We start from the raw sequence: 27,823 nt of genomic DNA on the forward strand, positions 1-27,823 counted from the left end.
CCGCCTGCCCCCGTATATAAAGGAGCAAGGGGGGAGGAGGCCGGCCCTAGGAGGGGCGCGCCAGGGGAGTAGGATTCCTACTCCTAGTTGGAGTAGGTTTCCTCCTTTCCTAGTCCAACTAGGAGAAGGGGGAAAAGGGGGGAAGAAGGGAAGGAAGGGAGAGAGGGGCCGCGCCCCAAACCTGTTGTCCAATTCGGACTGGGCTTGGGAGGGGCGCGCGCCACCTCCTGGTCCTTCCCACTAAGGCCCGTTAAGGCCCATTGCTTCTTCCTCGTATTCCCGTAACTTCCCGGTACCTCCGAAAATACCCGAATCACTCGGAACCTTTCCGATGTCCGAATTGTTGGGGAACGCAGTAATTTCAAAAAAATTCCTACGCACACGCAAGATCATGGTGATGCATAGCAACGAGAGGGGGAGAGTGTGATCTACGTACCCTTGTAGATCGACAACGGAAGCGTTAACTTGGTTGATGTAGTCGTACGTCTTCACGGCCCGACCGATCAAGCACCGAAACTACGGCACCTCCGAGTTCTAGCACACGTTCAGCTTGATGACGATCCCCGGACTCCGATCCAGCAAAGTGTCGGGGAAGAGTTCCGTCAGCACGACGGCGTGGTGACGATCTTGATGTACTACCGTCGCAGGGCTTCGCCTAAGCACCGCTACAATATTATTAAGGACTATGGTGGAAGGGGGCACCGCACACGGCTAAGAATATGATCATGTGGATCAACTTGTGTCTCTAGGGGGTGCCCCTGCCTCCGTATATAAAGGCTCAAGGGAGGGGGGCCGGCCGGCCAGGAGAGGCGCGCCAGGAGGAGTCCTACTCCCTCCGGGAGTAGGACTCCCCCCCTTTCCTAGTTGGAATAGGATTCACGGAGGGGGGGAAAGAGGAGAGAGAGGAGGAAGGGGGGCCGGCCCCCTCTCCTTCTCCAATTCGGACCAAGGGGGGGAGGGGCGCGCGGCCCATCTCTGGCCGCCTCTCCTCTCTTCCACTAAGGCCCACTAAGGCCCATATACCTCCCGGGGGGTTCCGGTAACCTCCCGGTACTCCGGTAAAATCCCGATTTCACCCGGAACACTTCCGATATCCAAACATAGGCTTCCAATATATCAATCTTTATGTCTCGACCATTTCGAGACTCCTTGTCATGTCCGTGATCACATCCGGGACTCCGAACAACCTTCGGTACATCAAAATGCATAAACTCATAATATAACTGTCATCGTAACCTTAAGCGTGCGGACCCTACGGGTTCGAGAACAATGTAGACATGACCGAGACACGTCTCCGGTCAATAACCAATAGCGGGACCTGGATGCCCATATTGGTTCCTACATATTCTACGAAGATCTTTTATCGGTCAGACCGCATAACAACATACTTTGTTCCCTTTGTCATCGGTATGTTACTTGCCCGAGATTCGATCGTCGGTATCCTATACCTAGTTCAATCTCGTTACCGGCAAGTCTCTTTACTCGTTCTGTAATGCATCATCCCGCAACTAACTTATTAGTTGCAATGCTTGCAAGGCTTAAGTGATGTGCATTACCGAGGGGGCCCAGAGATACCTCTCCGACAATCGGAGTGACAAATCCTAATCTCGAAATACGCCAACCCAACATGTACCTTTGGAGACACCTGTAGAGCTCCTTTATAATCACCCAGTTATGTTGTGACGTTTGGTAGCACACAAAGTGTTCCTCCGGTAAACGGGAGTTGCATAATCTCATAGTCATAGGAACATGTATAAGTCATGAAGAAAGCAATAGCAACATACTAAACGATCGGGTGCTAAGCTAATGGAATGGGTCATGTCAATCAGATCATTCAACTAATGATGTGATCCCGTTAATCAAATAACAACTCTTTGTCCATGGTTAGGAAACATAACCATCTTTGATTAACGAGCTAGTCAAGTAGAGGCATACTAGTGACACTCTGTTTGTCTATGTATTCACACATGCATTATGTTTCCGGTTAATACAATTCTAGCATGAATAATAAACTTTTATCATGATATAAGGAAATAAATAATAACTTTATTATTGCCTCTAGGGCATATTTTCTTCAGTCTCCCACTTGCACTAGAGTCAATAATCTAGATTACACAGTAATGATTCTCACACCCATGGAGCCTTGGTGCTGATCATGTTTTGCTCGTTGAAGAGGCTTAGTCAACGGGTCTGCAACATTCAGATCCGTATGTATCTTGCAAATCTCTATGTCTCCCACCTGGACTAGATCCCGGATGGAATTGAAGCGTCTCTTGATGTGCTTGGTTCTCTTGTGAAATCTGGATTCCTTCGCCAAGGCAATTGCACCAATATTGTCACAAAAGATTTTCATTGGTCCCGATGCATTAGGTATGACACCTAGATCGGATATGAACTCCTTCATCTAGACTCCTTCATTCGCTGCTTCCGAAGCAGCTATGTATTCCGCTTCACACGTAGATCCCGCCATGACTCTCTGTTTAGAACTGCACCAACTGACAGCTCCACCGTTTAATGTAAACACGTATCCGGTTTGCGATTTAGAATCGTCCGGATCAGTGTCAAAGCTTGCATCAACGTAACCGTTTACGATGAGCTCTTTGTCACCTCCATATACGAGAAACATATCCTTAGTCCTTTTCAGGTACTTCAGGATGTTCTTGACCGCTGTCCAGTGATCCACTCCTGGATTACTTTGGTACCTCCCTGCTAGACTTATAGCAAGGCACACATCAGGTCTGGTACACAGCATTGCATACATGATAGAGCCTATGGCTGAAGCATAGGGAACATCTTTCATTTTCTCTCTATCTTCTGCAGTGGTCGGGCATTGAGTCTTACTCAACTTCACACCTTGTAACACAGGCAAGAACCCTTTCTTTGCTTGATCCATTTTGAACTTCTTCAAAACTTTGTCAAGGTATGTGCTTTGTGAAAGTCCAATTAAGCGTCTTGATCTATCTCTATAGATCTTAATGCCTAATGTGTAAGCAGCTTCACCGAGGTCTTTCATTGAAAAACTCTTATTCAAGTATCCCTTTATGCTATCCAGAAATTCTATATCATTTCCAATTAGTAATATGTCATCCACATATAATATCAGAAATGCTACAGAGCTCCCACTCACTTTCTTGTAAATACAGGCTTCTCCAAAAGTCTGTATAAAACCAAATGCTTTGATCACACTATCAAAGCGTTTATTCCAACTCCGAGAGGCTTGCACCAGTCCATAAATGGATCGCTGGAGCTTGCACACTTTGTTAGCTCCCTTTGGATCGACAAAACCTTCTGGTTGCATCATATACAACTCTTCTTCCAGAAATCCATTCAGGAATGCAGTTTTGACATCCATCTGCAAAATTTCATAATCATAAAATGCGGCGATTGCTAACATGATTCGGACAGACTTAAGCATCGCTACGGGTGAGAAGGTCTCATCGTAGTCAATCCCTTGAACTTGCCGAAAACCTTTTGCGACAAGTCGAGCTTTGTAGACAGTAATATTACCGTCAGTGTCAGTCTTCTTCTTGAAGATCCATTTATTCTCAATTGCTTGCTGATCATCGGGCAAGTCAACCAAAGTCCATACTTTGTTCTCATACATGGATCCCATCTCAGATTTCATGGCTTCAAGCCATTTTGCGGAATCTGGGCTCACCATCGCTTCTTCATAGTTCGTAGGTTCATCATGATCTAGTAGCATGACTTCCAGAACAGGATTACCGTACCACTCTGGCGCGGATCTCACTCTGGTTGATCTACGAGGTTCAGTAGTATCTTGTTCTGAAGTTTCATGATCATCATCACTAGCTTCCTCACTAACCGGTGTAGGTGTCACAGAAACAGTTTTCTGTGATGCACTACTTTCCAATAAGGGAGCAGGTACAGTTACCTCGTCAAGTTCTACTTTCCTCCCACTCACTTCTTTCGAGAGAAACTCCTTCTCCAAAAAGTTTCCGAACTTAGCAACAAAAGTATTGCCTTCGGATCTGTGATAGAAGGTGTATCCAATAGTCTCCTTTGGATATCCTATGAAGACACATTTCTCCGATTTGGGTTCGAGCTTATCAGGTTGAAGCTTTTTCACATAAGCATCGCAGCCCCAAACTTTCAGAAACGACAACTTTGGTTTCTTGCCAAACCGTAGTTCATAAGGCGTCGTCCCAACGGATTTTGATGGTGCCCTATTTAACGTGAATGCGGCCGTCTCCAAAGCATAACCCCAAAACGATAACGGTAAATCAGTAAGAGACATCATACATCGCACCATATCTAGTAAAGTACGATTACGACGTTCGGACACACCATTACGCTGTGGTGTTCCGGGTGGCGTGAGTTGCGAGACTATTCCGCATTGTTTCAAATGTACACCAAACTCGTAACTCAAATATTCTCCTCCACGATCAGATCGTAGAAACTTTATTTTCTTGTTACGATGATTTTCAACTTCACTCTGAAATTCTTTGAACTTTTCATACGTTTCAGACTTATGTTTCATTAAGTAGATATACCCATATCTGCTTAAGTCATTTGTGAAGGTGAGAAAATAACGATATCCGCCACGAGCCTCAATATTCATCGGATCACATACATCAGTATGTATGATTTCCAACAAATCTGTTGCTCTCTCCATCGTACCGGAGAACGGCGTTTTAGTCATCTTGCCCATGAGGCACGGTTCGCAAGTACCAAGTGATTCATAATCAAGTGGTTCCAAAAGTCCATCAGTATGGAGTTTCTTCATGCGCTTTACACCGATATGACCTAAACGGCAGTGCCACAAATAAGTTGCACTATCATTATCAACTCTGCATCTTTTGGCTTCAACATTATGAATATGTGTGTCACTACTATCGAGATTCAATAAGAATAGACCATTCTTCAAGGGTGCATGACCATAAAAGATATTGCTCATATAAATAGAACAACCATTATTCTCTGATTTAAATGAATAACCGTCTCGCATCAAACAAGATCCAGATATAATGTTCATGCTTAACGCTGGCACCAAATAACAATTATTTAGGTCTAATATTAATCCCGAAGGTAGATGTAGAGGTAGCGCGCCGACTGCGATCACATCAACTTTGGAACCGTTTCCCACGCGCATCGTCACCTCGTCCTTAGCCAATCTTCGCTTAATCCGTAGTCCCTGTTTCTAGTTGCAAATATTAGCAACAGAACCAGTATCAAATACCCAGGTGCTACTGCGAGCATTAGTAAGGTACACATCAATAACATGTATAACACATATACCTTTGTTCACCTTGCCATCCTTCCTATCCGCCAAATACTTGGGGCAGTTCCGCTTCCAGTGACCAGTCTACTTGCAGTAGAAGCACTCAGTTTCAGGCTTCGGTCCAGACTTGGGTTTCTTCTCTCGAGCAGCAACTTGCTTGCTGTTCTTCTTGAAATTCCCCTTCTTCTTCCCTTTGCCCTTTTTCTTGAAACTAGTGGTCTTGTTGACCATCAACACTTGATGCTCCTTTTTGATTTCTACCTCCGCAGCTTTCAGCATTGCGAAGAGCTCGGGAATAGTCTTATTCATCCCTTGCATATTATAGTTCATCACGAAGCTCTTGTAGCTTGGTGGCAGTGATTGGAGAATTCTGTCAATGACGCAATCATCTGGAAGATTAACTCCCATTTGAATCAAGTGATTATTATACCCAGACATTTTGAGTATATGCTCACTGACAGAACTGTTCTCCTCCATCTTGCAGCTATAGAACTTATTGGAGACTTCATGTCTCTCAATCCGGGCATTTGCTTGAAATATTAACTTCAACTCCTGGAACATCTCATATGCTCCATGACATTCAAAACGTCGTTGAAGTCCCAGTTCTAAGTCGTAAAGCATGGCACACTGAACTATCGAGTAGTCATCAGCTTTGCTCTGCCAGACGTTCACAACATCTGGTGTTGCTCCAGCAGCAGGCCTGGCACCCAGCGGTGCTTCCAGGATGTAATTCTTCTGTGCAGCAATGAGGATAATCCTCAAGTTACGGACCCAGTCCGTGTAATTGCTACCATCATCTTTCAATTTTGCTTTCTCAAGGAACGCATTAAAATTCAACGAAACAACAGCACGTGCCATCTATCTACAATCAAACATACATAAGCAAGATACTATCAGGTACAAAGTTCATGATAAATTTAGGTTCAATTAATCATATTACTTAAAGAACTCCCACTTAGATAGACATCCCTCTAATCCTCTAAGTGATTACGTGATCCAAATCAACTAAACCATGTCCGATCATCACGTGAGATGGAGTAGTTTCATTGGTGAACATCACTATGTTGATCATATCTACTATATGATTCACGCTCGACCTTTCGGTCTCCGTGTTCCGAGGCCATATCTGTATATGCTTGGCTCATCAAGTATAACCTGAGTATTCCGCGTGTGCAACTGTTTTGCACCCGTTGTATTTGAACGTAGAGCCTATCACACCCGATCATCACGTGGTGTCTCAGCACGAAGAAATTTCGCAATGGTGCATACTCAGGGAGAACACTTCTTGATAATTTAGTGAGAGATCATCTTATAATGCTACCGTCAATCAAAGCAAGATAGGATGCATAAAAGATAAACATCACATGCAATCAATATAAGTGATATGATATGGCCATCATCATCTTGTGCTTGTGATCTCCATCTCCGAAGCACCGTCATGATCACCATCATCACCGGTGCGACACCTTGATCTCCATCGTAGCATCGTTGTCGTCTCGCCAATCTTATGCTTCCACGACTATCGCTACCGCTTAGTGATAAAGTAAAGCATTACAATGCGATTGCATTGCATACAATAAAGCGACAACCATATGGCTCCTGCCAGTTGCCGATAACTCGGTTACAAAACATGATCATCTCATACAATAAAATTTAGCATCATGTCTTGACCATATCACATCACAACATGCCCTGCAAAAACAAGTTAGACGTCCTCTACTTTGTTGTTGCAAGTTTTACGTGACTGCTACGGGCTTAAGCAAGAACCAATCTTACCTACGCATCAAAACCACAATGATAGTTTGTCAAGTTGGTGCTGTTTTAACCTTCGCAAGGACCGGGCGTAGCCACACTCGGTTCAACTAAAGTTGGAGAAACTGTCACCCGCAAGCCACCTATGTGCAAAGCACGTCGGGAGAACCGGTCTCGCGTAAGCGTACGCGTAATGTCGGTCCGGGCCGCTTCGTCCAACAATACCGCCGAACCAAAGTATGACATGCTGGTAAGCAGTATGACTTATATCGCCCACAACTCACTTGTGTTCTACTCGTGCATATAACATCAACATATAAAACCTAGGCTCGGATGCCACTGTTGGGGAATGCAGTAATTTAAAAAAATTTCCTACGCACACGCAAGATCATGGTGATGCATAGCAACGAGAGGGGGAGAGTGTGATCTACGTACCCTTGTAGATCGACAACGGAAGCGTTAACTTGGTTGATGTAGTCATACGTCTTCACGGCCCGACCGATCAAGCACCGAAACTATGGCACCTCCGAGTTCTAGCACACGTTCAGCTCGATGACGATCCCCGGACTCCGATCCAGCAAAGTGTCGGGGAAGAGTTCCGTCAGCACGACGGCGTGGTGACGATCTTGATGTACTACCGTCGCAGGGCTTCGCCTAAGCACCGCTACAATATTATCAAGGACTATGGTGGAAGGGGGCACCGCACACGGCTAAGAATATGATCACGTGGATCAACTTGTGTCTCTAGGGGGTGCCCCTGCCTCCGTATATAAAGGCTCAAGGGAGGGGGGCCGGCCGGCCAGGAGAGGCGCGCCAGGAGGAGTCCTACTCCCTCCGGGAGTAGGACTCCCCCCTTTCCTAGTTGGAATAGGATTCGCGGAGGGGGGAAAAGAGGAGAGAGAGGAGGAAGGGGGGCCGGCCCCCTCTACTTGTCCAATTCGGACCAAGGGGGGAGGGGCGCGCGGCCCATCTCTGGCCACCTCTCCTCTCTTCCACTAAGGCCCACTAAGGCCCATATACCTCCCGGGGGGTTCCGGTAACCTCCCGGTACTCCGGTAAAATCCCGATTTCACCCGAAACACTTCCGATATCCAAACATAGGCTTCCAATATATCAATCTTTGTGTCTCGACCATTTCGAGACTCCTCGTCATGTCCGTGATCACATCCGGGACTCCGAACAACCTTCGGTACATCAAAATGCATAAACTCATAATATAACTATCATCGTAACCTTAAGCGTGCGGACCCTACGGGTTCGAGAACAATGTAGACATGACCGAGACACGTCTCCGGTCAATAACCAATAGCGGGACCTGGATGCCCATATTGGTTCCTACATATTCTACGGAGATCTTTTATCGGTCAGACCGCATAACAACATACGTTGTTCCCTTTGTCATCGGTACGTTACTTGCCCGAGATTCGATCGTCGGTATCCTATACCTAGTTCAATCTCGTTACCGGCAAGTCTCTTTACTCGTTCTGTAATGCATCATCCCGCAACTAACTTATTAGTTGCAATGCTTGCAAGGCTTAAGTGATGTGCATTACCGAGAGGGCCCAGAGATACCTCTCCGACAATCGGAGTGACAAATCCTAATCTCGAAATACGCCAACCCAACATGTACCTTTGGAGACACTTGTAGAGCTCCTTTATAATCACCCAGTTACGTTGTGACGTTTGGTAGCACACAAAGTGTTCCTCCGGTAAACGGGAGTTGCATAATCTCATAGTCATAGGAACATGTATAAGTCATGAAGAAAGCAATAGCAACATACTAAACGATTGGGTGCTAAGCTAATGGAATGGGTCATGTCAATCAGATCATTCAACTAATGATGTGATCCCGTTAATCAAATAACAACTCTTTGTCCATGGTTAGGAAACATAACCATCTTTGATTAACGAGCTAGTCAAGTAGAGGCATACTAGTGACACTCTGTTTGTCTGTATTCACACATGCATTATGTTTCCAGTTAATACAATTCTAGCATGAATAATAAACTTTTATCATGATATAAGGAAATAAATAATAACTTTATTATTGCCTCTAGGGCATATTTCCTTCACGAATATAGTCGTCCAATATATCGATCTTTACGTCTCGACCATTTCGAGACTCCTTGTCATGTCCCCAATCTCATCTGGGACTCCGAACTCCTTTGGTACATCAAAACATATAAACTCATAATGAAACTGTCATCGAAACCTTAAGCGTGCGGACCCTACGGGTTCGAGAACAATGTAGGCATGACCGAGACACGTCTCCGGTCAATAACCAATAGCGGAACCGGGATGCTCATATTGGCTCCCACATATTCTACGAAGATCTTTTATCGGTCAGACCGCATAACAACATACTTTGTTCCCTTTGTCATCGGTATGTTACTTGCCCGAGATTCAATCGTCGGTATCTCAATACCTAGTTCAATCTCGTTACCGACAAGTCTCTTTACTCATTTCGTAATACATCATCTCGCAACTAACTCATTAGTTGCAATGCTTGCAAGGCTTATGTGATGTGCATTACCGAGAGGGCCCAGAGATACCTCTCCGACAATCGGAGTGACAAATCCTAATCTCGAAATACGCCAACCCAACATGTACCTTTGGAGACACCTGTAGAGCTCCTTTATAATCACCCAGTTACGTTGTGACGTTTGGTAGCACACAAAATGTTCCTCCGGCAAACGGGAGTTGCATAATCTCATAGTCATAGGAACATGTATAAGTCATGAAGAAAGCAATAGCAACATACTAAACAATCGGGTGCTAAGCTAATGGAATGGGTCATGTCAATCACATCATTCTTCTAATGATGTGATCCCGTTAATCAAATAAGAACTCTTTTGTTCATGGTTAGGAAACATAACCATCTTCGATTAACAAGCTAGTCAAGTAGAGGCATACTAGTGACACTCTGTTTGTCTATGTATTCACACATGTATGATGTTTCCGGTTAATACAATTCTAGCATGAATAATAAACATTTATCATGATATAAGGAAATAAATAATAACTTTATTATTGCCTCTAGGGCATATTTCCTTCAGTACTGACCTCTCATAACCCGTGCAGTGGACAAGCAAAGCCTAGCAAGAAGGCAAAGGTGATCAAGCCGGCTGAAGACCCCAAGGTCAATGAACCGGAACAACAAATTCCAGCATCGGACACCTCCGTGCCGCAACCCCAAGAGCCTGTCCATGATGATCCACCAGAAATTCCTGACCTCTCCAGTGACCATACAAACCTCAATCCTTTTAACACTGAATCATCAAGCCCAATTAAACCGTCAGGAACACATGCCGACGATGTTGTGATCATTGGCACTGGCTTCAAAGAACCGGGACAACCTACTGTCTTGGCCAAGCACTCCGCCAAAGAGGAGTTCATTGAAAGGCAGAAAGTGAGATTTGACATTGCTGATTACTCTCAACTAAGCGTTAGTGAAGTACTCTCTCGTTATCTCAACCAAGTTCATACCAGCCACGATCTTGAGATTGACATGGTGAAACAAATGCACCAAAAATATGAGGTATGAATTCCAGCTTAATAAATTACGCATATCCTGTCAGCCCCCAAGTCTACTGTGTATAATAGAATAGGATATGCTATAGAATTAGGATAGCGATGAGTATAAAAGCATCTTTGATAAAAAATCCTTCAAAAGGACGTCTTTCACCTTCAGAGTTAAAACCGGATCTTAATGATCAACATTGCATCCGTAGCCCCCAAGGGCCGGTTTAATCAGCATGAATGAACCGATACTTGTTCATCATTGTTTATAAATCAAAACTTACTTATGTAGCCCCCAAGAGCCAGCTATGGTCGTTTGTGGTACAATTGGGTCATCATAAAGCAGTAATGAAACACGAGTAATATGCATTAGCCCCCAAGTGCCAAGTACTCTTGCTTGCAAAGTGCTTGGGACGTATTCATTATAAGCCGTTGTATGAAGAATTTTTCTGTACACATTAGCCCCCAAGTGCCAAGTGTTGTTGCTTGCAAAAGGCTTGGGACTTTTATTACTGTAGCCCGAATATGAAATATAATTGCAAAACTTTGAATTTACAGGATGCCACTGCTCAACTTCAATCACAATTGGCTGACACAAAAACACGGCTGGAGCATCAAGAATTTGAGACCCGGAAGGCCGACTCAAAATTCCAATTTAGTTTGGCTGAAATAGAAAAACCAAAGACCAACTTTGATACTGAAAGAACCGCCTGGGCTGAGGAGAGAACTGCTCTGATACAGCGGGCTGAAAAGGCGGAATCTGCTCTTCAAGAGGTGACCACTGAGCTTACCGGTTTAGAACACCGTATATCCCATATGGTTTCTGCTATCTTTGGCGAGTAGCTTTGCCAACGTCAAAATTGAGTCTTTATCTTGAATGTTAGAAACCGTCTTTGATTAATCCATAATTATTACTCAGGTCCCAGGAGTAGCAATCTTGGTTAAGAAATGCTGGTGAAACTTAAAGCCGTATATACGCTTGTTGAACAGCTATATACCGGAACTCAGCGCACACTGGACACGATATCTCCAACCAACCAGGCCCCACTCTGTTGAGTGACGTCTTGAAAAAACTGTCTGTTCTGCCTGCGAGAATTGAAGAGATAAAGTGGTCATCTGCAAGAGCCGGTGCCCTGATGGCCTTAAGCCAGGCTAAGGCATGGGTACCAGAATTAGACCCGGCCGAGGTAGCTACGGGATATGCAAGCTTGAAAGAAGATGGCACTCCATTTGACCAAAAAGACTTTGCTGCCTGTGTGAAGGAAATACGTCCTCTGGCGACTCTGATTGTTGATGAAACGAATCTATCAAAATATTAGCCGGCTTATGATACGGAGAATCAGAAGATGCCCACGTCGGCTTATAAAGTGATGGATCTGATTCCCCCAATCCGTAAGCATACTTTCGCCCCTGAAGTTGATCCGTCCGATCTTATAGATGATGAAGCTGAATTCGAAGCCTTGTGTGGCATTGATTGGTCATCACCAAACTTCCAGACGGCGGAGGAGGACGAAGAACCGAAGAAGGATGATCCAGAAGCTTCAAGTCATCAAGGCCAAGAAGATTGATCCGCTGGGTGGTTCAAATATTTGATCTTCTGAAAAACACTTGATCTTTTTGGCTCACTGAGTCATGTAATAGGCTAGTGAAACTTTGATCTGCCGTGCCATCGTGCACGTTTTGTTTTGCGCAAACCGTTGATCCGCCAGTTGAAAAACTACCACTTTATTCTTATGATAGCGTTGATTTATACAGATCAAATTTAGCAATACCCTGCACACAAACAGATCACAAGTGCCCTGGCGGTTTACCGCGGGGCGGGTCACAATGCCCCATATTAAACCACTGGGGACAAATAGTCCATAACTAGGGCCGGTAGAACCGCGATCTTTATATAATTGTTAATAAAATATCATAACTATGGTACTTGATCACACTGACGGCTTATCATACTAGTGCAGTAAGGGTGACAACCCAAAAATTGAACATATAATGCCATGTTTAATTGTCATATACTACCGACTTACAACGCCGGATGCAGCACGGGGTAATATCCCAAGATTTAGAATACAATGCTTCCCAGCATTTAATATCATCATATACTGGCGACTTATAATCTGCCATCATGGCGGGTTAATAAACTCCGGATACGCTCAAATATGAGCCATAGAGATGAAGGCTACATAGCCTGAATTGTCTCAAGCCATATGTTAACATGGCGTAAATATATGAATCCTAAAAATGCTCTAAAAAAGATAACGAATCAAAATCGAGAAAACGAGGCTTTCATAGGCCGCCAAGCCTAAAGCTCCAAGGCTTTCATGGGCCGCCAAGCCACCGAGTTAACATTTTACACTTTGTGAATCCGGCCTCACATGACTGTCGATTTAACGCTGACAAGTTCAGGGTCTATGTAAGTTTGACTGTCAAGAGTTCGGCTTGTCATTCCGGGATTACCCGGGCGGAGTGGCAGATTCTACAAAGTAGGATAACCCGGAAGGTTTTGGCGAATACACCTAGTGTTCCAAGCCAGTTCACGAGGGTAGTAACACTATATTCTCTTTGGTGAATACACCTATGTTTGAACAGGAAGCCCCCAAGTACTTTGTAAGCATTGCGTATAAGCCGGACCAAGAGGGATATGATGGGATCTCCGGTAGGGTGCGTCGACTGCAAATTTAAATTTCATACGTGCAGAACAACCAAGAACATGCTACGGGAGATGGATCACAGTTCGTTACCACTAGACGCGCAGTGCCGTGCAGCGGAAGAAGATTTGGGGCAGCGCGTCCGCGTGGATCGTCTCCTCCTCGTCCGATCTCCCTCATACAACCGGTGGTCGGTTCCCACGTACAGGTTCGCCGGAGCGGCGCAAGTGCACCGCCTCTAACGGTATCCGCGCGTGCAGGAGGAACGTCGTGCGGCAGACTGCTAGGTCTAATCACACAACCGGCGGCAAGTGGAGGTGTCTATTCGCAACACATGCAAGCCCTAGTGACATCGCCGAAGCGATCAGCCCATGAGTGCGCCGCACCTCCACTATATATATAGGCGTCCGTCACGAGCTCAACACTTGGGCCTCGCACGGACCCTAAAGCCCATAAGTCTACTCGGCCACAATCCGAATACAGTTCAGATCACATCCGACCAGTGTCCTCGGATCCGACCTCGTAGGTTCCTTCCCTTAAGCGCGCGACCCCTTAGGTTTAAAGTCGGCTTGGTCGCAGTTCGGATCACCTCCAAACTGCACGGTTGGTAGCAGCCTCTAGCAAGGCATGCCGAACACCAAGCAGGCTATGAAGCTGGTTAGCGAACTTGTACATCACACTTCCATTCCTTTTGCCACACGATATATGTTGTCGGGCTCAAGGCGAGTCTGTCATCCTTGTGCTAGCCCGGCCTCTTTCTCGTTCCAGTGATGCCGACCACAAACCAGATTATCTCATAATCCTTGTCGCATGGCCATGCTTATCCTGGTCGGATCACACGAGGGGCCCAGAGTATATCTCTCCTGATCGGAGGGGCAAATCCCGTCTTGTTCGACCACGTCTCACAGCATGGTTCTGGACAAACCCGAAACCTACCTTTATAACTACCCAGTTACGGAGTACCGTTTGGTCGGCCCAAAGCAAGTCTGTCACCATCCCGAGTACATGCGTCAGCTCAGGTCTTAGGACATAGAACATATGTTGTACTAGAGACTCACAGATGACATATCGCTGCGTCTCATAGTTGGGTCTGTCCGACTTGGACCTTATCTCGACTCGGATCCGACTACGTCGAATCCGACGAGATCCTTCCAAGTCCGTATTATCCGGTTAGCATCCAATGCTCCATGGCTAGTGAGACCAAGCCATCGACCGTGTCATATGCTAGTCTAGTTGGCTGCGCGTCCACACGGCCCTTTCGACTAGGGACCTTTTAGGACAGTCATCATACAATGCATAGTCCCACAAACAAGTCACGTACTTGCTGATACACATCATTGATAATGTCCAAGGACTATCTTTATTCATAAACACATAGGAAATATCATCATACATGATTGCCTCTAGGGCATATCTCCAACAGTCTCCCACTTGCACTAGAGTCAATCAAATAGACATCGAATGCCCATAGCTCTAACGTGCCCCTCATGCTTGGGTTGTGGAAGCGGCTTAGTCAACGGATCCGCAACATTTGCATCCGTGTGAATTTTGCATAACTCTACATCACCACTCTTTACGATTGTTCGTATCAGGTGATATTTTCGATCTATGTGTCTGACCTTGTGGTGATTCCTCGGCTCCTTGGCTTGTGCGATGGCACCAGAATTATCACAATAAAGGTCCAATGGTTTTACCGAGGCTGGGAAAATACCAAGATCATCCAGAAAGTTCCGGATCCAAACACCTTCCTTTGCAGCTTCACAAGCCGCAATGTATTCGGCTTCTGTAGTAGAGTCGTCCACCGTATCTTGCTTGGAACTCATCCAGCTTACTACTCCTCCGTTCATGACGTACACGAATTCGGACTATGATCGACAATCATCTCTGTCGGTTTGGAAACTAGCATCGGCGTAACCCCTTACGACGAGCTCTTCCTCACCTCCATAAACTAGGAACATCTCTTTAGTCCTTTTCAGGTACTTCAAAATAGTCTTTACCGCCGCCCAGTGACTCTCACCTGGGTTGGCCTGGTATCTACTTGTTAGGCTTATTGCAAAAGCAACATCGGGCCGCATACATATCATGGCATACATGATGGATCAGATTACCGAGGCATATGGAATCCTACTCATCCTGCTTCGCGCATCAGATGTCGAAGGACTCTGAGTCTCGCTTAGCCTTATACCATGTGAGAGTGGCAAGAACCATTTCTTTGCCTCACTCATGTTGAACCGCTTCAACACTTTATCTATGTACGTGCTCTGGCTTAAGCCGAGCAGCCTCCTTGATCTATCTCTATAGATCTTAATGCCTAAAATGTACATTGCCTCACCAAGGTCCTTCATCAAAAACTTGCCATTCAATGACTCCTTGACCGAGTTCAGCATCGAAATATCATTTCCGATCAGTAGTATGTTATCCACATACAAGATCAAAAAGACTATCGAGCTCCCACTTAACTTCTTGTATAAACAAGAGTCCTCTTCGCTTTTGATGAAGCCGAAACCAGTGACGACCTCATCAAAACGAATGTTCCAGCTCCGAGATGCTTGCCTCAACCCATAAATGGATCTCTTGAGCTTGCATACCTTACTAGTGCTAGTAGGATCGACAAAACCCTCGGGTTGTATCATATACACGTCCTCGGTTAAATTTCCATGAAGGAAATCCGTCTTGACATCCATCTGCCATATCTCGTAATCGAAATATGCAGCTATAGCTAGTACGATCCTCACCGACTTTAGCATCGCTACTGGCGAGTAAGTCTCGTCGTAGTCAATTCCTTGAACTTGTCCATAACCCTTCGCGACAAGCCGAGCTTTGTGGATCTGAACATTTCCATCCACATCGGTTTTGTTCTTAAAGACCCATTTCCAACCAATGGCCGTTACGCCAGGCGGCGGATCAACCAAGTCCCAAACTTGATTCTCATCCATGGACTTTAACTCGGATCTCATGGCCTCCAGCCATGCCTCGGAATCTGGGCTCACTAAGGGAGTCCTGGATTAGGGGGTCTCCGGACAGGCAGCATTGTCCGGACCCTTACGCTCGCAGCGGGTGGCGTCATCCACCCCGTTAAAACACCACAAGGGGTGCCCACGATATTGAAGTGGTTGCACTCCCCGCATTATGCAAATCGACATAACTTCGATTACTGTCAATCCTGATCGAGCCAGTGCTTTAATCCGGTTCATCAGATAGAGGACTTCTCCATTGTCTTCCACCTGGGGGCTCCGTGGGCGCCAACTTCGGCATTTCTTCAGAGGAGCATTGTTGAACTCAGGAAGACCCCGCCGAACAGGGTCCGGAAGGGGAACGTCCTCCACATAAAACCATTCTAAAGGCCAGTCTTCGAATGACTTCTTCGGAGTACCGTACAGGTATCCGGTATCGGTGATGCGCCATATTTCGGCTCCGCCCACTTGATAAAGTGACCCCCTCTGTGTGCGAGGGACGAGGCAAAATAGCCTCTTCCACAGCTCGAAGAGAACCTCGCAGCCCAGGAACAACTCGTAGAGAGCAACATAGCCGGCGATATGTAGGATGAAGGTGGGGGTGAAATTGTGTAACTGGAGGCCGTAGAACTCCAAGAGCCCGCGGAGGAACAGATGAATTGGAAATCCGAGTCCTCTTAATAAATAGGGAACAAGGCAGACCCGTTCCCCCATAGAGGGACAGGGAAAGCTCTCCGCTTGCTCCCCGCCATTGTAGGTGGCAAGCCCGGCTCGAACGGGCACCATATACGCCGGAGGGAGAAATCCCTTAGTCTGCAGTTCGACTAAACGACTGTGTGGGACTGAACACCTCTCCCAATCACGGGCTTAGGGCTTCGGGGGCGGGAGGAGGAGCTGCGAAGATCGGCCATGTTGGAATGGATCTTTCCGGGACGCGCTCTGATGGATTCTCGCTGGGGGAGGATGGTATGGATCGGATCTAAGGATCCCCATCCCTTTAATAGACAATTTATTTATCTGGCTAGGGGGCGAATGTAAAAACACCCTGGCGCCTCGTATTCATTCGACGCGTGGGAGAAAGCCCTTATTGGGTACAGAAGCCAAGAGGTCCAAACATTTATGGGACCGGACACTGCTTTACAAACATTCGAAAGATGGAGAGGAACCCGCCTTGCAATGCCAAAGACAACACTACGCGCCGGACTCATCATCATTGAAGCCTGGTTCGGGGGCTACTGAGGGAGTCCTAGATTAGGGGGTATTCGGACAGCCGGACTATATCCTTTGTCCGGACTGTTAGACTATGAAGATACAAGATTGAAGACTTCGTCTCATGTCCGGATGGGACTCTACTTGGCGTGGAAGGCAAGCTAGGCAATACGGATATGTATATCTCCTCCTTTGTAACCGACCTTGTGTAACCCTAGCCCCCTCTGGTGTCTATATAAACCGGAGGGTTTTAGTCAGTAGGACAACATACAATCATACCATAGGCTAGCTTCTAGGGTTTAGCCTCTCCGATCCTATGGTAGATCAACTCTTGTAATACTCATATCATCAAGAATAAATCAAGCAGGACGTAGTAGGGTTTTACCTCCATCAAGAGGGCCCAAACCTGGGTAAAACATCGTGTTCCCTGCCTCCTGTTACCATCCGCCTTAGACGCACAGTTCGGGACCCCCTACCCGAGATCCGTCGGTTTTGACACCGACAGTGCATTTCTGGTAAGAGGAGAATCCAAGCTTGCCAAGGGCATCCGTCTTGCACTCGAAGTATGGGTCATGAGCAACCACTCCCTTTCGGATACGATTGAACACATGCCTTGCCATTCGAAAACGGCGACGGAATTTTACCCGGCTTGAAGAGCGGGGTGTTGGCAAAGTAATCGGCATAGAGCAGGATGTGGCCTCTCTCCCTGTTGCGGTTCAGGTTGGGAGCACGGCCATGGAGTGACCCCCTGCACCGACGAAGCTACCGTTGAATGTGGTCGTGAACGACCAGTGCAGCCACCACAAGATCTTCATCATCCAACGACGAATCGTCCGATGAACAAATGAAGTGGTGGAAGAAAAACTCATCTTCACTATCCATATCTTTGTGGGCAAAGTGTCGAAAACCTTGCGGTCGTGGTGGCAAAGAGGCCGCGATGATCACCTTGACGCAGCAGGGGTGGTTGGCGGCCGACTACTGGCCGCTCTGGAGCTCTAGTCGAAAGCTGCCGCGGCCGCAGTGGTACGTCACCGGCGGCCGTATCCCCTCTGCCACTGGCTACGACGGCGACGGCCAAACCTCCTCTGGTCGATGGCCAAAACTACGGCGAAAGCGCGGTCGTGTTGGCGGCCATGTCGAGACGTGGTTTGGTATGGACGGTCGTGGCCTGCGCAGTGAGGAGGCGACCGGAGAATAGCGGCAGCGCCGGCGGGGGGCGGGGCGGGGAGAGGGGGTGGAGGCGTTGGAAGCGAAGGGGCTGCTAGTGTCCCTGACAGGCGGGCCATGGGAGGACAAGGGCGTACGGCGAGCCCGTCCGCGTGATGTCCGCTTCACCCCAAACTCGGCACAAGTTTGGACCAGAGATAGGTCGAAAACGGACAAAAACTGGATATTTGTACGTTTGGGGCCGCACGTTGGACCGCGCTATTCATCCGTTCTACCCTAAACGGACGCATCCGGATAGGTCGCGCGGTGGAGTTGGCCTCAGCCAGTCCGCAACCTTTGTCCTGCCTGTCCGTCCCTTCGAGAACAACACTTCGACTCTTCCCGCCGGGGCCCCTGGCTGCTCGTCCGTCCCATGGCGTGGCACTCCCACGGCGATCTATGTCACGGGATCTACGCTCGTCGCTTGACAAATCCCACCACGGGTCCGCCACACTCCCTTGTTTCTCTTTGTCCTCCTCCGCCTTGCCTTCCTCCCCAAGAATCGTGACGCCTGCGGCGCACAGAGTGTCTTGCCAGAGACGCCTTCTCCGGGCTGCTGTAAATAGCAACATATACCTCTCTCGGGGTGTGCGCAGCAAGCTAAACCCCCACGCCCCGCACGCGCGCAGACATGCCTCTCTCGCTCGGCGCCGACCACCTCGCCGCGCCCGGCGCGCGCGCTCCGCCTGCGCGGGTGGGCGCGGCCATGGGCATGGGCATGGGCATGGACACGTCCCTCTCGCTGGGCGGTGCAGCCGCCTACCTCCCGCTCAACGAGAACGACTCCCTCGACATGATCCTCCTCGACGTCCTCCGCGAGGCCTCCGCCGTGGCCGCCGCCTCGCCCTCCTCCTCCTCTCCCCCGACGAAGACGGCGAGGGCCATTGCCGCCTCTAGCCCCGACGCGAGCGAGGGCGGCGGGGCATGCGCGGCCGGGAGGGCCGCGGAGCGGCCGCACTACCGCGGGGTGAGGCGGCGGCCGTGGGGCAAGTACGCGGCGGAGATCCGGGACCCGTCGCGGCCCGGCACGCGCCTGTGGCTCGGCACCTTCGGCACGGCCGAGGAGGCGGCCGTCGCCTACGACCGCGCCGCGTTCCGCCTGCGCGGCGCCAAGGCGCTGCTCAACTTCCCGCCGGCCGTGGGGGCGGACGGGGCGCGCCGCGGGGGCGCCGATGGGGCGAGGTGAATGCTACGTGCGTTCTCTCGCAGATTGTTCCTCTCTCTTAGCTGTGTGTTGTCAGCTTCTTAGTTTAGGCCGAATTCCGATTCTGTAACCGTTCATTCATGCGTGGTGTAGTAGTCTGTGGTGGACCAATTTGCATTTCGTGGGTGCTATTTTGGTGATCTCTCTACGGTTATCAACAGATATCAATCATCAATTGTACAGTAGTACTACTAGCCTCATCTGAAATTTTTACGAAGTGTAAGACGAAATCTGGAGAACTGTGTGAACCGGTAATGAGACGACAGATTCCGTCGACAAACATTGCACTCCTGAAAGTTCCTTGCATGAACTCGTTTAGTGACCGATGAAATGCACTCACGCCCACTTGGCAGACAAAAATCGGCTACAAAGCCACCAAATTGGTGTTCCTAGATGACGATGGCAACTTGGGGACCAAAACTAAAAATGCCACTCCGAAATATTTTCCATTGAAGATTCGCGGCCCCATGGCCCGCAGCGTACATGAGCTCAGCCGTGACACGATCACCGGCTACGGCTGCACCAGTGCTTCCGTCATTGGCCCATGATCCTCTATGGCCAGAGTTACTGTATTTGATCATCTGATACACTTTATAATCACAAAACCGCCTTAAAAAGCACAGCAGCACGAATCAAATTAGCAAACGGCCAGATTTCAGGATATAAATATCTTCAAGTTACTTGTTCCCCAGCTCATATGCTCCCTGTACCCTCCACAAAAATCCACGCATGGAAGAGATGTTTCTGCCAAACATAACTCCGGAAGTCCGGATTTTACCCGCAAAAAAGAAAAAGGGGAAAGAAAAAAAGGAAGTCCGGATTTCTCTATGACTAAGGCCCGCAATTTGACCCACCAGAGCACATGCGTTCGAAATTTCTACAACGATATTGTGATGCTGACACGACACGAACTCTACATCAGTCCACACCGAAAAAGTTTACCTAACCATTTGCTTTGCTCCTCCAACGATCAATCATCAGTTGCAGCCAATACAGTCCCCTACCAATAGCAACTGCCCTGGCGCTCTAGCTGATGAAACATTCATCCACCACTGAGAGAGCCCACTCAATTCCGGTGCCGATTTTTGTCCATATAAAGCACCGTCAATGCTGCAATCGTGCCGGGAGAGTAGACGTCTGATGACAAGCCCAAGTCCCCCAACTCCTCGGCAAACAAATTGCCTCGTCGCTTGATTGGTTCGTAGAGAACCTGGAGCATTCGCTCAGCTGATCCAACTTGCAGCTGACGAACTTCATCGTTGAAGATAACCTCGCTGGACCAATCAAAATAAGATAAGACATATGATGAGGTCCAATCCACAGTTAGAAATGCAGATGGAATATTCCCAACAGGTTAAAATGAATATATAGCACAATTATGTTGATGCTTAATTGAGAATGTCGTTTCACATAACTAGAAGCTACCTTTGTACTTACGGAAATATAAGGTGTAGATTAGAAGAAGGAAACTTACCTTAGTTTTGCAGCTAGATTTTTATCTGTGCACGCTCGAAAAAGGATCTCAGGCACAATGGGAGAGTCCAAAAGGATGTTTGGTAGAGAAATAAAGTTTATCTTTTTTCTCAGGTGGATGAAGCACTCAGTAAGGAAATGAGCTTGGTAGGCCACCACACAGGGTAGCTTTGCTAGCATTAGTTCCATGACAGCTGTTCCGGAGGTACATAATGCTGCTTTACTAGCCTGCCAAAAAAAAAGGAATATTAGGAAAGTAGACTCTGGCCGCGATAAGTTTCACATACTAACAATCAATCAAGTCTAATAAATTTCAAATCTAGCCCTATTGGGTTAGTACACTTCGCTACCAAAGGAATGGTTGGTTTGAACAGAGGAGCCTTAACATTACCAACCAAGGAATAAATGCTGTCTCAAAAACAAAGAGTGAACACTTAGAGAATCACTATTTGTGTATAACTAATATAACTGTTGACAGACAGCACTGTATCTTAAATTCTTAATATAATTAGACAATCGTTTCCTAGGGAAAAAAAGAATAAAATCATGGCTGGAATATAATGTGTGGGTCCGTGGGACAATCCAGTGGCTACAGTAATCAACAGTGCTCTAGATTTTTCTTCATAGAGATTTTGATCCTATATAAGATGAGATGAAAATGCTAATGCTAACTTAACCAATCATAGTCTGGGGTTATAGCCACAGCACAGCTGTAAAGGGACAGTAGTAACATGAATCCTTTTGGAACAAACAGCAATACATGATATGTGTGCTAGCAAGGTATGGTGCTACAGTCTTCACATCCATCAAATGAGTGAAAATATCCACATTCGAAAATGGCAATATCCAAAGAGTGAATTTGGTGGTAGAGAAATAAAGCCATTAACTAGAAAAAGAAGTGACCTTACATTGAATGCACCATATCTTTTTTCTGGTGAACCCCCAGGTATCAGTACCACTGGAAACGGCACTGATCGAACTACATTTTCAACATAGGTCCTCACATCCCGATGTGGAGCAACTGGGATGACTAGTGACAGATCATTTAAAGTGTGACTTAAATGTTGCACAGTCCGAAAGAAGATTGGGAGCATACGAGCTACTTCCTGCATCCTGCTTCCAGGCAGCATGGTTAAGATTGTGGCATCTATCAGAGGAGTATTTATCATTAGAAAACAGACATGCTTTTTATAACACAACAATCATTTATAGACCGGTCAATAAACTAGCATCATGCCAGAACACAAAATCCAGATATGATGTCTTGCTATGAATTGTTACTGATGCATATGATAAGGCAAGAAATGTTTCCTAGAGAACGTGCAAGCAAGTGTTTGTCCTCTTTTCATTAAGAGGAGAAGCAAACAATTACTAGACTTGGGTAGCAAGTACCGGGATTAAGATCAAACAACACGCGCACTCTAGCTACTCGGCACTCTAGGCGAGAAAAATTTAATGATTCAGACAGAAAATTTTTATGGCCTTGCATTGTGTAAAAAAGGGCAGCCCGGTGCATGTAGCTCCTGCTTGCGCAGGGTCCAGGGAAGGGTCCAACCACTTTGGGTCTTTAGTACGCAGCCTTTCCTTACATTTCTGCAAGAGGCTGTTTCCAGGACTTGAACCCGTGACCTCATGGTCACAAAGGCAGCAGCTTTACCATTGTGTAAAACAAAAAATAAATGTGTATCATGTTAATAATATATGGATGGTATAGTAGACCATACAAGTGTCTGATTTGTCTCCTAGGGCTCCTTTGATACAAAGGAATTTCATAGGAATTTTAAAGGATTTGAATCCTTCAGAATTTTTCCTATGATGGTCATTTGATTCGTAGGATTGGAATCCTTAGGATTTTTTCCATAGGATTCATCTGTACTACATTTTGAAGGAAACTTTCTATCCACTCAAAGCTCTTTGTAGAATTCCATTGTTTTTCCTGTGCTATCAAACACTTCTCTCAATCCCGTAGGATACAAGAGGACATGACACTCTATTCCTATGTTTTCCTATTCCCGCATTTTGAGAATCCTACGAATTAAAGAGGCCCAGTTGGCTAGTTCTATATAGTTCTTTTTCAGCTTTAGCTATGTTCCTTGTTTCACCAGATTGATATTTGCAGTTAAAATTAAGATAAATGAAATCACAAGAAAAAGCAGGTGCTAAAATATTTGGCCATCTCCTTTGCATCTCATGTAAAACAGATTTGACTATGTAATGAATCATCTGGCAGTTGGTACTCAGGTTGCGTTTGTCATTGCTGCCAATTATGATAATAGTTTCTTCAACCAGCTTTTGTCTACTTTACAATTTCGGTAACAACTTTTTCCTGTTTATGTGGCTATCTTTCCCAGCAGATTATAAAATAAGTTAAGCACATCACAGTTCAGCAATCACAAACTGAGCCTTAAGGATTGATAGTGTGCAAGCATGCCTACATTTGAATGGAAGTTAATAAACTGCCACAGCGATCTGTAGATCTGAAGTTGCACCATTAGCATACATCAACCGTCATGTTAGTTTTCGGAAAACAGTAGTATTAGTTTCTAAAACCTAGATGAAACAGCATGCCCTCCCAGTAGTTATTGGCAACTGAATTTTCCTATCTTACATGTTTGTATATTTCCTTGATGATAATTCATAAAATGCATCAATTACAAAGTCAACACATTACAATTCACCAATCTGATATATATAAGAAGGAAAAACACAAAAAGGGATATAATAATTGGCATAACAATCTAGTATTTGTGCACAAGAAGAATTCAAGAAGGCACAAAGAATGACACATTTAATTACCTGGAGACAACCCATGCTCCAGTCTAAAAGCTTCACCACTTCGTTGACGCGTGGACATGTCAGGAGATAATTCTGAGTCCTATGAAATTTGATAGACATAAACAACTATATTGTGAGTAAAGTTGGTGGTCCCAGATATCAAACAGATATACAAAATTCAAAAGTACTAGTCTTAACAATTCAATTACATGATATCAGCAATTCAGTTTGAAATCGATTAGTCACTTCTAGAAGAGAAGACAACATTCCATGTCAACATTATTCTTAGCATTGCACAATCTCAGAAGAAAACAAGGGAATGCCGCTCTCTCACAACCCACTTGAACCTTTTAGGATCATGATCCTCAGATCCATTTCTTATACAATAATATAGTGCTAAGTATAATCTAGTCCCTAACCCTTGCTTCTACCTAGCTTTGGATGAGATTTAGCTCCTTGGATTTCTATGGCCACACCCAGGTTTAGGCAGGAATAGTATAGGAATCTTTAGATGCACATTCCATGTCCTAATGGATATGAGCCACCTTTCTCAACAAAGGAGATAGGCGTTATTATCCATCAATGACAACAGCCAATGAACTTCAATTTTTTGATGAGATCTCGCCTTGACTATAATTCTATGGTCAACAAAGGAGAAGGTCATTATGCAACAGATACTAATGAAGCCGCACAATTCCCTACCACATTTTTATGTTGAAGCGAAGTCCCTGCCACATTTAAGACAGCAGCATCATCCAATAAGGGATGGCCCACATATGTAGCAGGCAACCCATGTAACCTGCAAATTTCGTCCTCAAAAGGAAGGATACATAACATATGATCCACAAAATTATGCAACTTTGAGAGCCTGCTTTCACCACCTTTCCAGGCCCAGAATGATGGTGCAACATAATGGACATGTAGAGGGCTATCAACTTTTTGGTTGTACCTACCTAGACAAAAGAAAAATCTTACCATCTTTGCTCATGAAAAAATAAATGTAAATTTAGGTATTTGAATGAAATTGTGGTATGGTAAAAATGATTCCACTTAAAGCCTTACATTTTAATTGCTGCAATAGGCGAAACGAAAACCCCTTTGAATCAACAGTAACTACAGCATGAGGCCGAAATAATATAGCAGCATCTAAAGTATCCTTGATCTTTCTCTGCAACATAAAAACGAGTATAACCAACAATCAAGTGAACACAAACAGAAAGCAAAGCACAAGACACACCAGAGATGCACCTTGACGTTATATATGTGTGGCAGCAGTTCCCACAAACCCATTATGGCAATTTCTTCCATGGGAAAAAGTGATTGCAACCCTTCCTTGCACATTAATTCCCTGCATTGAGAAAATTCTGTTTAGTGAGTAAAAAAATGAAAGATCAAAGTTGCAACATGATGCGATCCAGCTTGAACTGGATCAAAGCGTGCATATGGAAAGTAAAATGACGCTACAACAATGCTGAACTAATTAATGCATGGATATGTTGAGCACACACATGAAAATGAACTCACTTTGCATCCAAACAGAGGGAACACAAAGGAATTCCTGACTGCAAACATCAACCAATGGCATTTGAGCAGATAGTATGGGCATACATCAAGGAGATCAATCATAACTGTATGACGGTGATGACTGACAACTCCACGACATGGCAGTTGACCCTCCATTTTGTTTTCTTCTGGTGAAGATAAAAAACATAATACTCCCTCCGTAAAAAATATAAGACGGGTTTTTACACTGTCGTAGAGTCAAAAAACGTCTTATATTAAGTTACAGAGGTAGTAATAAATAAAGCAACCCTAATGTTATGTTTCCTGTATTCACATCCAATCTTCCTTATTCACGCTCCCCTATGGAAGAGAAGGAAACAATGTATCAAGAGAACTGTTGTCTTTTCAATTTTCTTTCTGTTTCTCTACATCATCTCCAATACTGAAGACTGACTTGAATCCAGAAAGTGAAGGAACTCGTCCTTGTTTCTTTAAGAACCTGATGAACCTACTGCCTAGAAGAGAATCACAAACTAGCATAACAAGAATTAACAAATAAAAATTTCCCTCATTCTGTCACTTGACTAAAAATTGGACACCGAACAAAATATCCACTGGAACACATTTCCCTCTCCATGCCCACAAATTTGATGTTTAAGCGTGCAAGAACTACAAATGGAGCCTAGTCCTATGTACAGTACATAATCTGAACATGTAAACACTTCCGGAACGGAACAAATAAGCAATCCAGAACTACCCCCCCCCCCCCCCCCCCCCCCTCCAAGTCTCCTTCAAGTCCAAAATACCTTGACTGCATGAAGCATTTCTGTGTAATGAAGATCTATAAGAGTATGGACAAATGAACATTCATTGGGAAAAAAACATTGACATCAAAAGGCAAATATAAAGCTTAAAGTGCATGAAGTTAGGTGGTTTCAGAGCTAGTATTTATCAAATGTTCAAACTGGGGCGTTTCATCAGAAAAAAATGCTCAAACTGAGACTGAAAAATACTTTAATAGCACAGATAACTGAACCAAAAATGTAGGAACAGGGGTTAAACCACACCCGCCAACGCCAGCAAAACGAACGGGAACAGGGGAGAGCTTCCTGAGGGACGCCATGAGGCGCGAAGCGAGCGAATCGCCGGAGACCTCACCGGCGACAACGAACACCCGAAGTTCGCCGTCCCGAACCGCTGCGTCGAACACCCTCCCGCAGGAATAAGCGCGTGAGCCCAACCTGGCCAGCAGCCCTCGCTGGCGCCCGGCGGCAGGGATCCATCGTGACAGCATCAGCCACAGCGGAGCAGAGCGGCGCCGACGGGAGGGAAAACCGGGGAGGGCAGAAAGGGTTAGGAAAGGTTAGAAAAAACTCCCCGGGAGTAGTGACTTGAAAAAAAAAACGAGGAGCTTATTTGTTTGGATTTTCGATCTATGCATCAAACGTCAGTACGAAACAACGCTAAAAAATAACGCAAATTACATTCAGATCCGTAGACTACTTAGCGACGACTACGAACACAACATTAAACCGAAGGTGCACTTTTTTTTTACCTGAATCGAACAAACTTTTATAATAGACAATCAAAAAATCGTCGTGTTAAGATTCTAAAGAACAAATGCACTAGAACAACAATCGTCGATCATGAAAATGAGTGTGCATTAGAAAAATCCAATCTGTAACACATAAACACATATGAATAAAGATTGGATCCCAGCTGGTCCACCACATACAACACCGACCAAATAATGTGAAGGTCTGTCGGAGACACACCTACACACGCCCTTCGACGACGCTAGACACACTGTAAGAATAGGGGCTAGGCGGGAAGAATCTTATTTCATCTTCAGGGAGCCTCCACAGGCTCGTCTTTCTGAGCAGAAACAAACCCTAAAAAATTTCAATAAAGCATCTAAAAACGGAGTAGGAGCCCTTCTGCCAACCTTTGTCGAGATCCACTACGCCTTCATGGCCCTAAGACCTTGGAAGATGAGACAAATAGGCGGTGGCGTCGGTAGCAGGCGTGAAAAACCCTTTGTTCGGCTGAGAAGCTATGTACGATACCGGGAGTCGAAAGGGTAACAATTCGTGGTTTATTTGTTTGGATTTAGATGATTAAAATCGTTAGAAGCTTTTTCTAAACATAAGAAAATGGAGCAAGCTTTTCCAACACATAAAAAATGTGTGCACTGTCGTGGTTCTAAGTCTGACAGTAATGTAGGAGGGTAGGTATGGAGAGGCAAGATCTTAGCTATGGAGAAGTTGTAAGCACACGAGATTTACGAGTTCATGCCCTTCTCGGAGGAAGTAATAGCCCTACATCTCGGAGCCCGGAGGCG

General features: G+C 45.8%; 2 protein-coding genes across 4 annotated transcripts; one reads left to right on the plus strand and one right to left on the minus strand.

The window, feature by feature from the left end:
- Positions 1 to 18,582: 18,582 nt before the first annotated feature.
- On the plus strand, positions 18,583 to 19,873 carry LOC125544813 (pathogenesis-related genes transcriptional activator PTI5). Its single transcript, XM_048708580.2, has one exon. It carries the CDS (start codon positions 19,159 to 19,161, stop codon positions 19,711 to 19,713), a length of 555 nt encoding a protein of 184 aa, XP_048564537.1. The 5' UTR covers positions 18,583 to 19,158; the 3' UTR covers positions 19,714 to 19,873.
- A 495-nt stretch (positions 19,874 to 20,368) lies between these two features.
- Positions 20,369 to 26,863, minus strand: LPXB (lipid-A-disaccharide synthase B). Of its 3 annotated transcripts, none has more exons than XM_048708577.2 (8): positions 26,641 to 26,863; positions 25,228 to 25,327; positions 25,042 to 25,147; positions 24,682 to 24,932; positions 24,001 to 24,079; positions 22,113 to 22,351; positions 21,206 to 21,432; positions 20,369 to 21,005 (listed from the first exon to the last, which is right to left on the minus strand). In XM_048708577.2, exons 1-8 carry the CDS (start codon positions 26,763 to 26,765, stop codon positions 20,798 to 20,800), a joined length of 1,335 nt encoding a protein of 444 aa, XP_048564534.2. In that variant the 5' UTR covers positions 26,766 to 26,863; the 3' UTR covers positions 20,369 to 20,797. The 3 variants fall into 3 exon arrangements, with proteins under 3 accessions (XP_048564534.2, XP_048564533.2, XP_087403649.1); XM_048708576.2 differs by having other exon boundaries at positions 26,550 to 26,863; XM_087547523.1 differs by lacking the exon at positions 26,641 to 26,863 and adding an exon at positions 25,504 to 26,469.
- Between the last annotated feature and the right edge of the window lie 960 nt (positions 26,864 to 27,823).

Source organism: Triticum urartu, chromosome 3A, assembly GCF_056163025.1.
Source record: "Triticum urartu cultivar PI428250 chromosome 3A, HENAU_Tu73, whole genome shotgun sequence".
Classification (NCBI taxonomy): Eukaryota; Viridiplantae; Streptophyta; class Magnoliopsida; order Poales; family Poaceae; genus Triticum; species Triticum urartu.

Bases quoted from the DNA above. Each gene is read 5' to 3' on its own strand.
- LOC125544813 (XM_048708580.2), top strand. From the start codon at position 19,159: ATGCCTCTCTCGCTCGGCGCCGACCACCTCGCCGCGCCCGGCGCGCGC.
- LPXB (XM_048708576.2), bottom strand. From the start codon at position 26,776: ATGCTGTCACGATGGATCCCTGCCGCCGGGCGCCAGCGAGGGCTGCTG. The intron at 22,352-24,000 runs GTAATTAAATGT...CTCCTCTGATAG, and splicing joins GGAGCATGGGTTGTCTCCAG to ATGCCACAATCTTAACCATG. The intron at 21,433-22,112 runs GTAAGGTCACTT...TTTTTTTGGCAG, and splicing joins AAAGATATGGTGCATTCAAT to GCTAGTAAAGCAGCATTATG.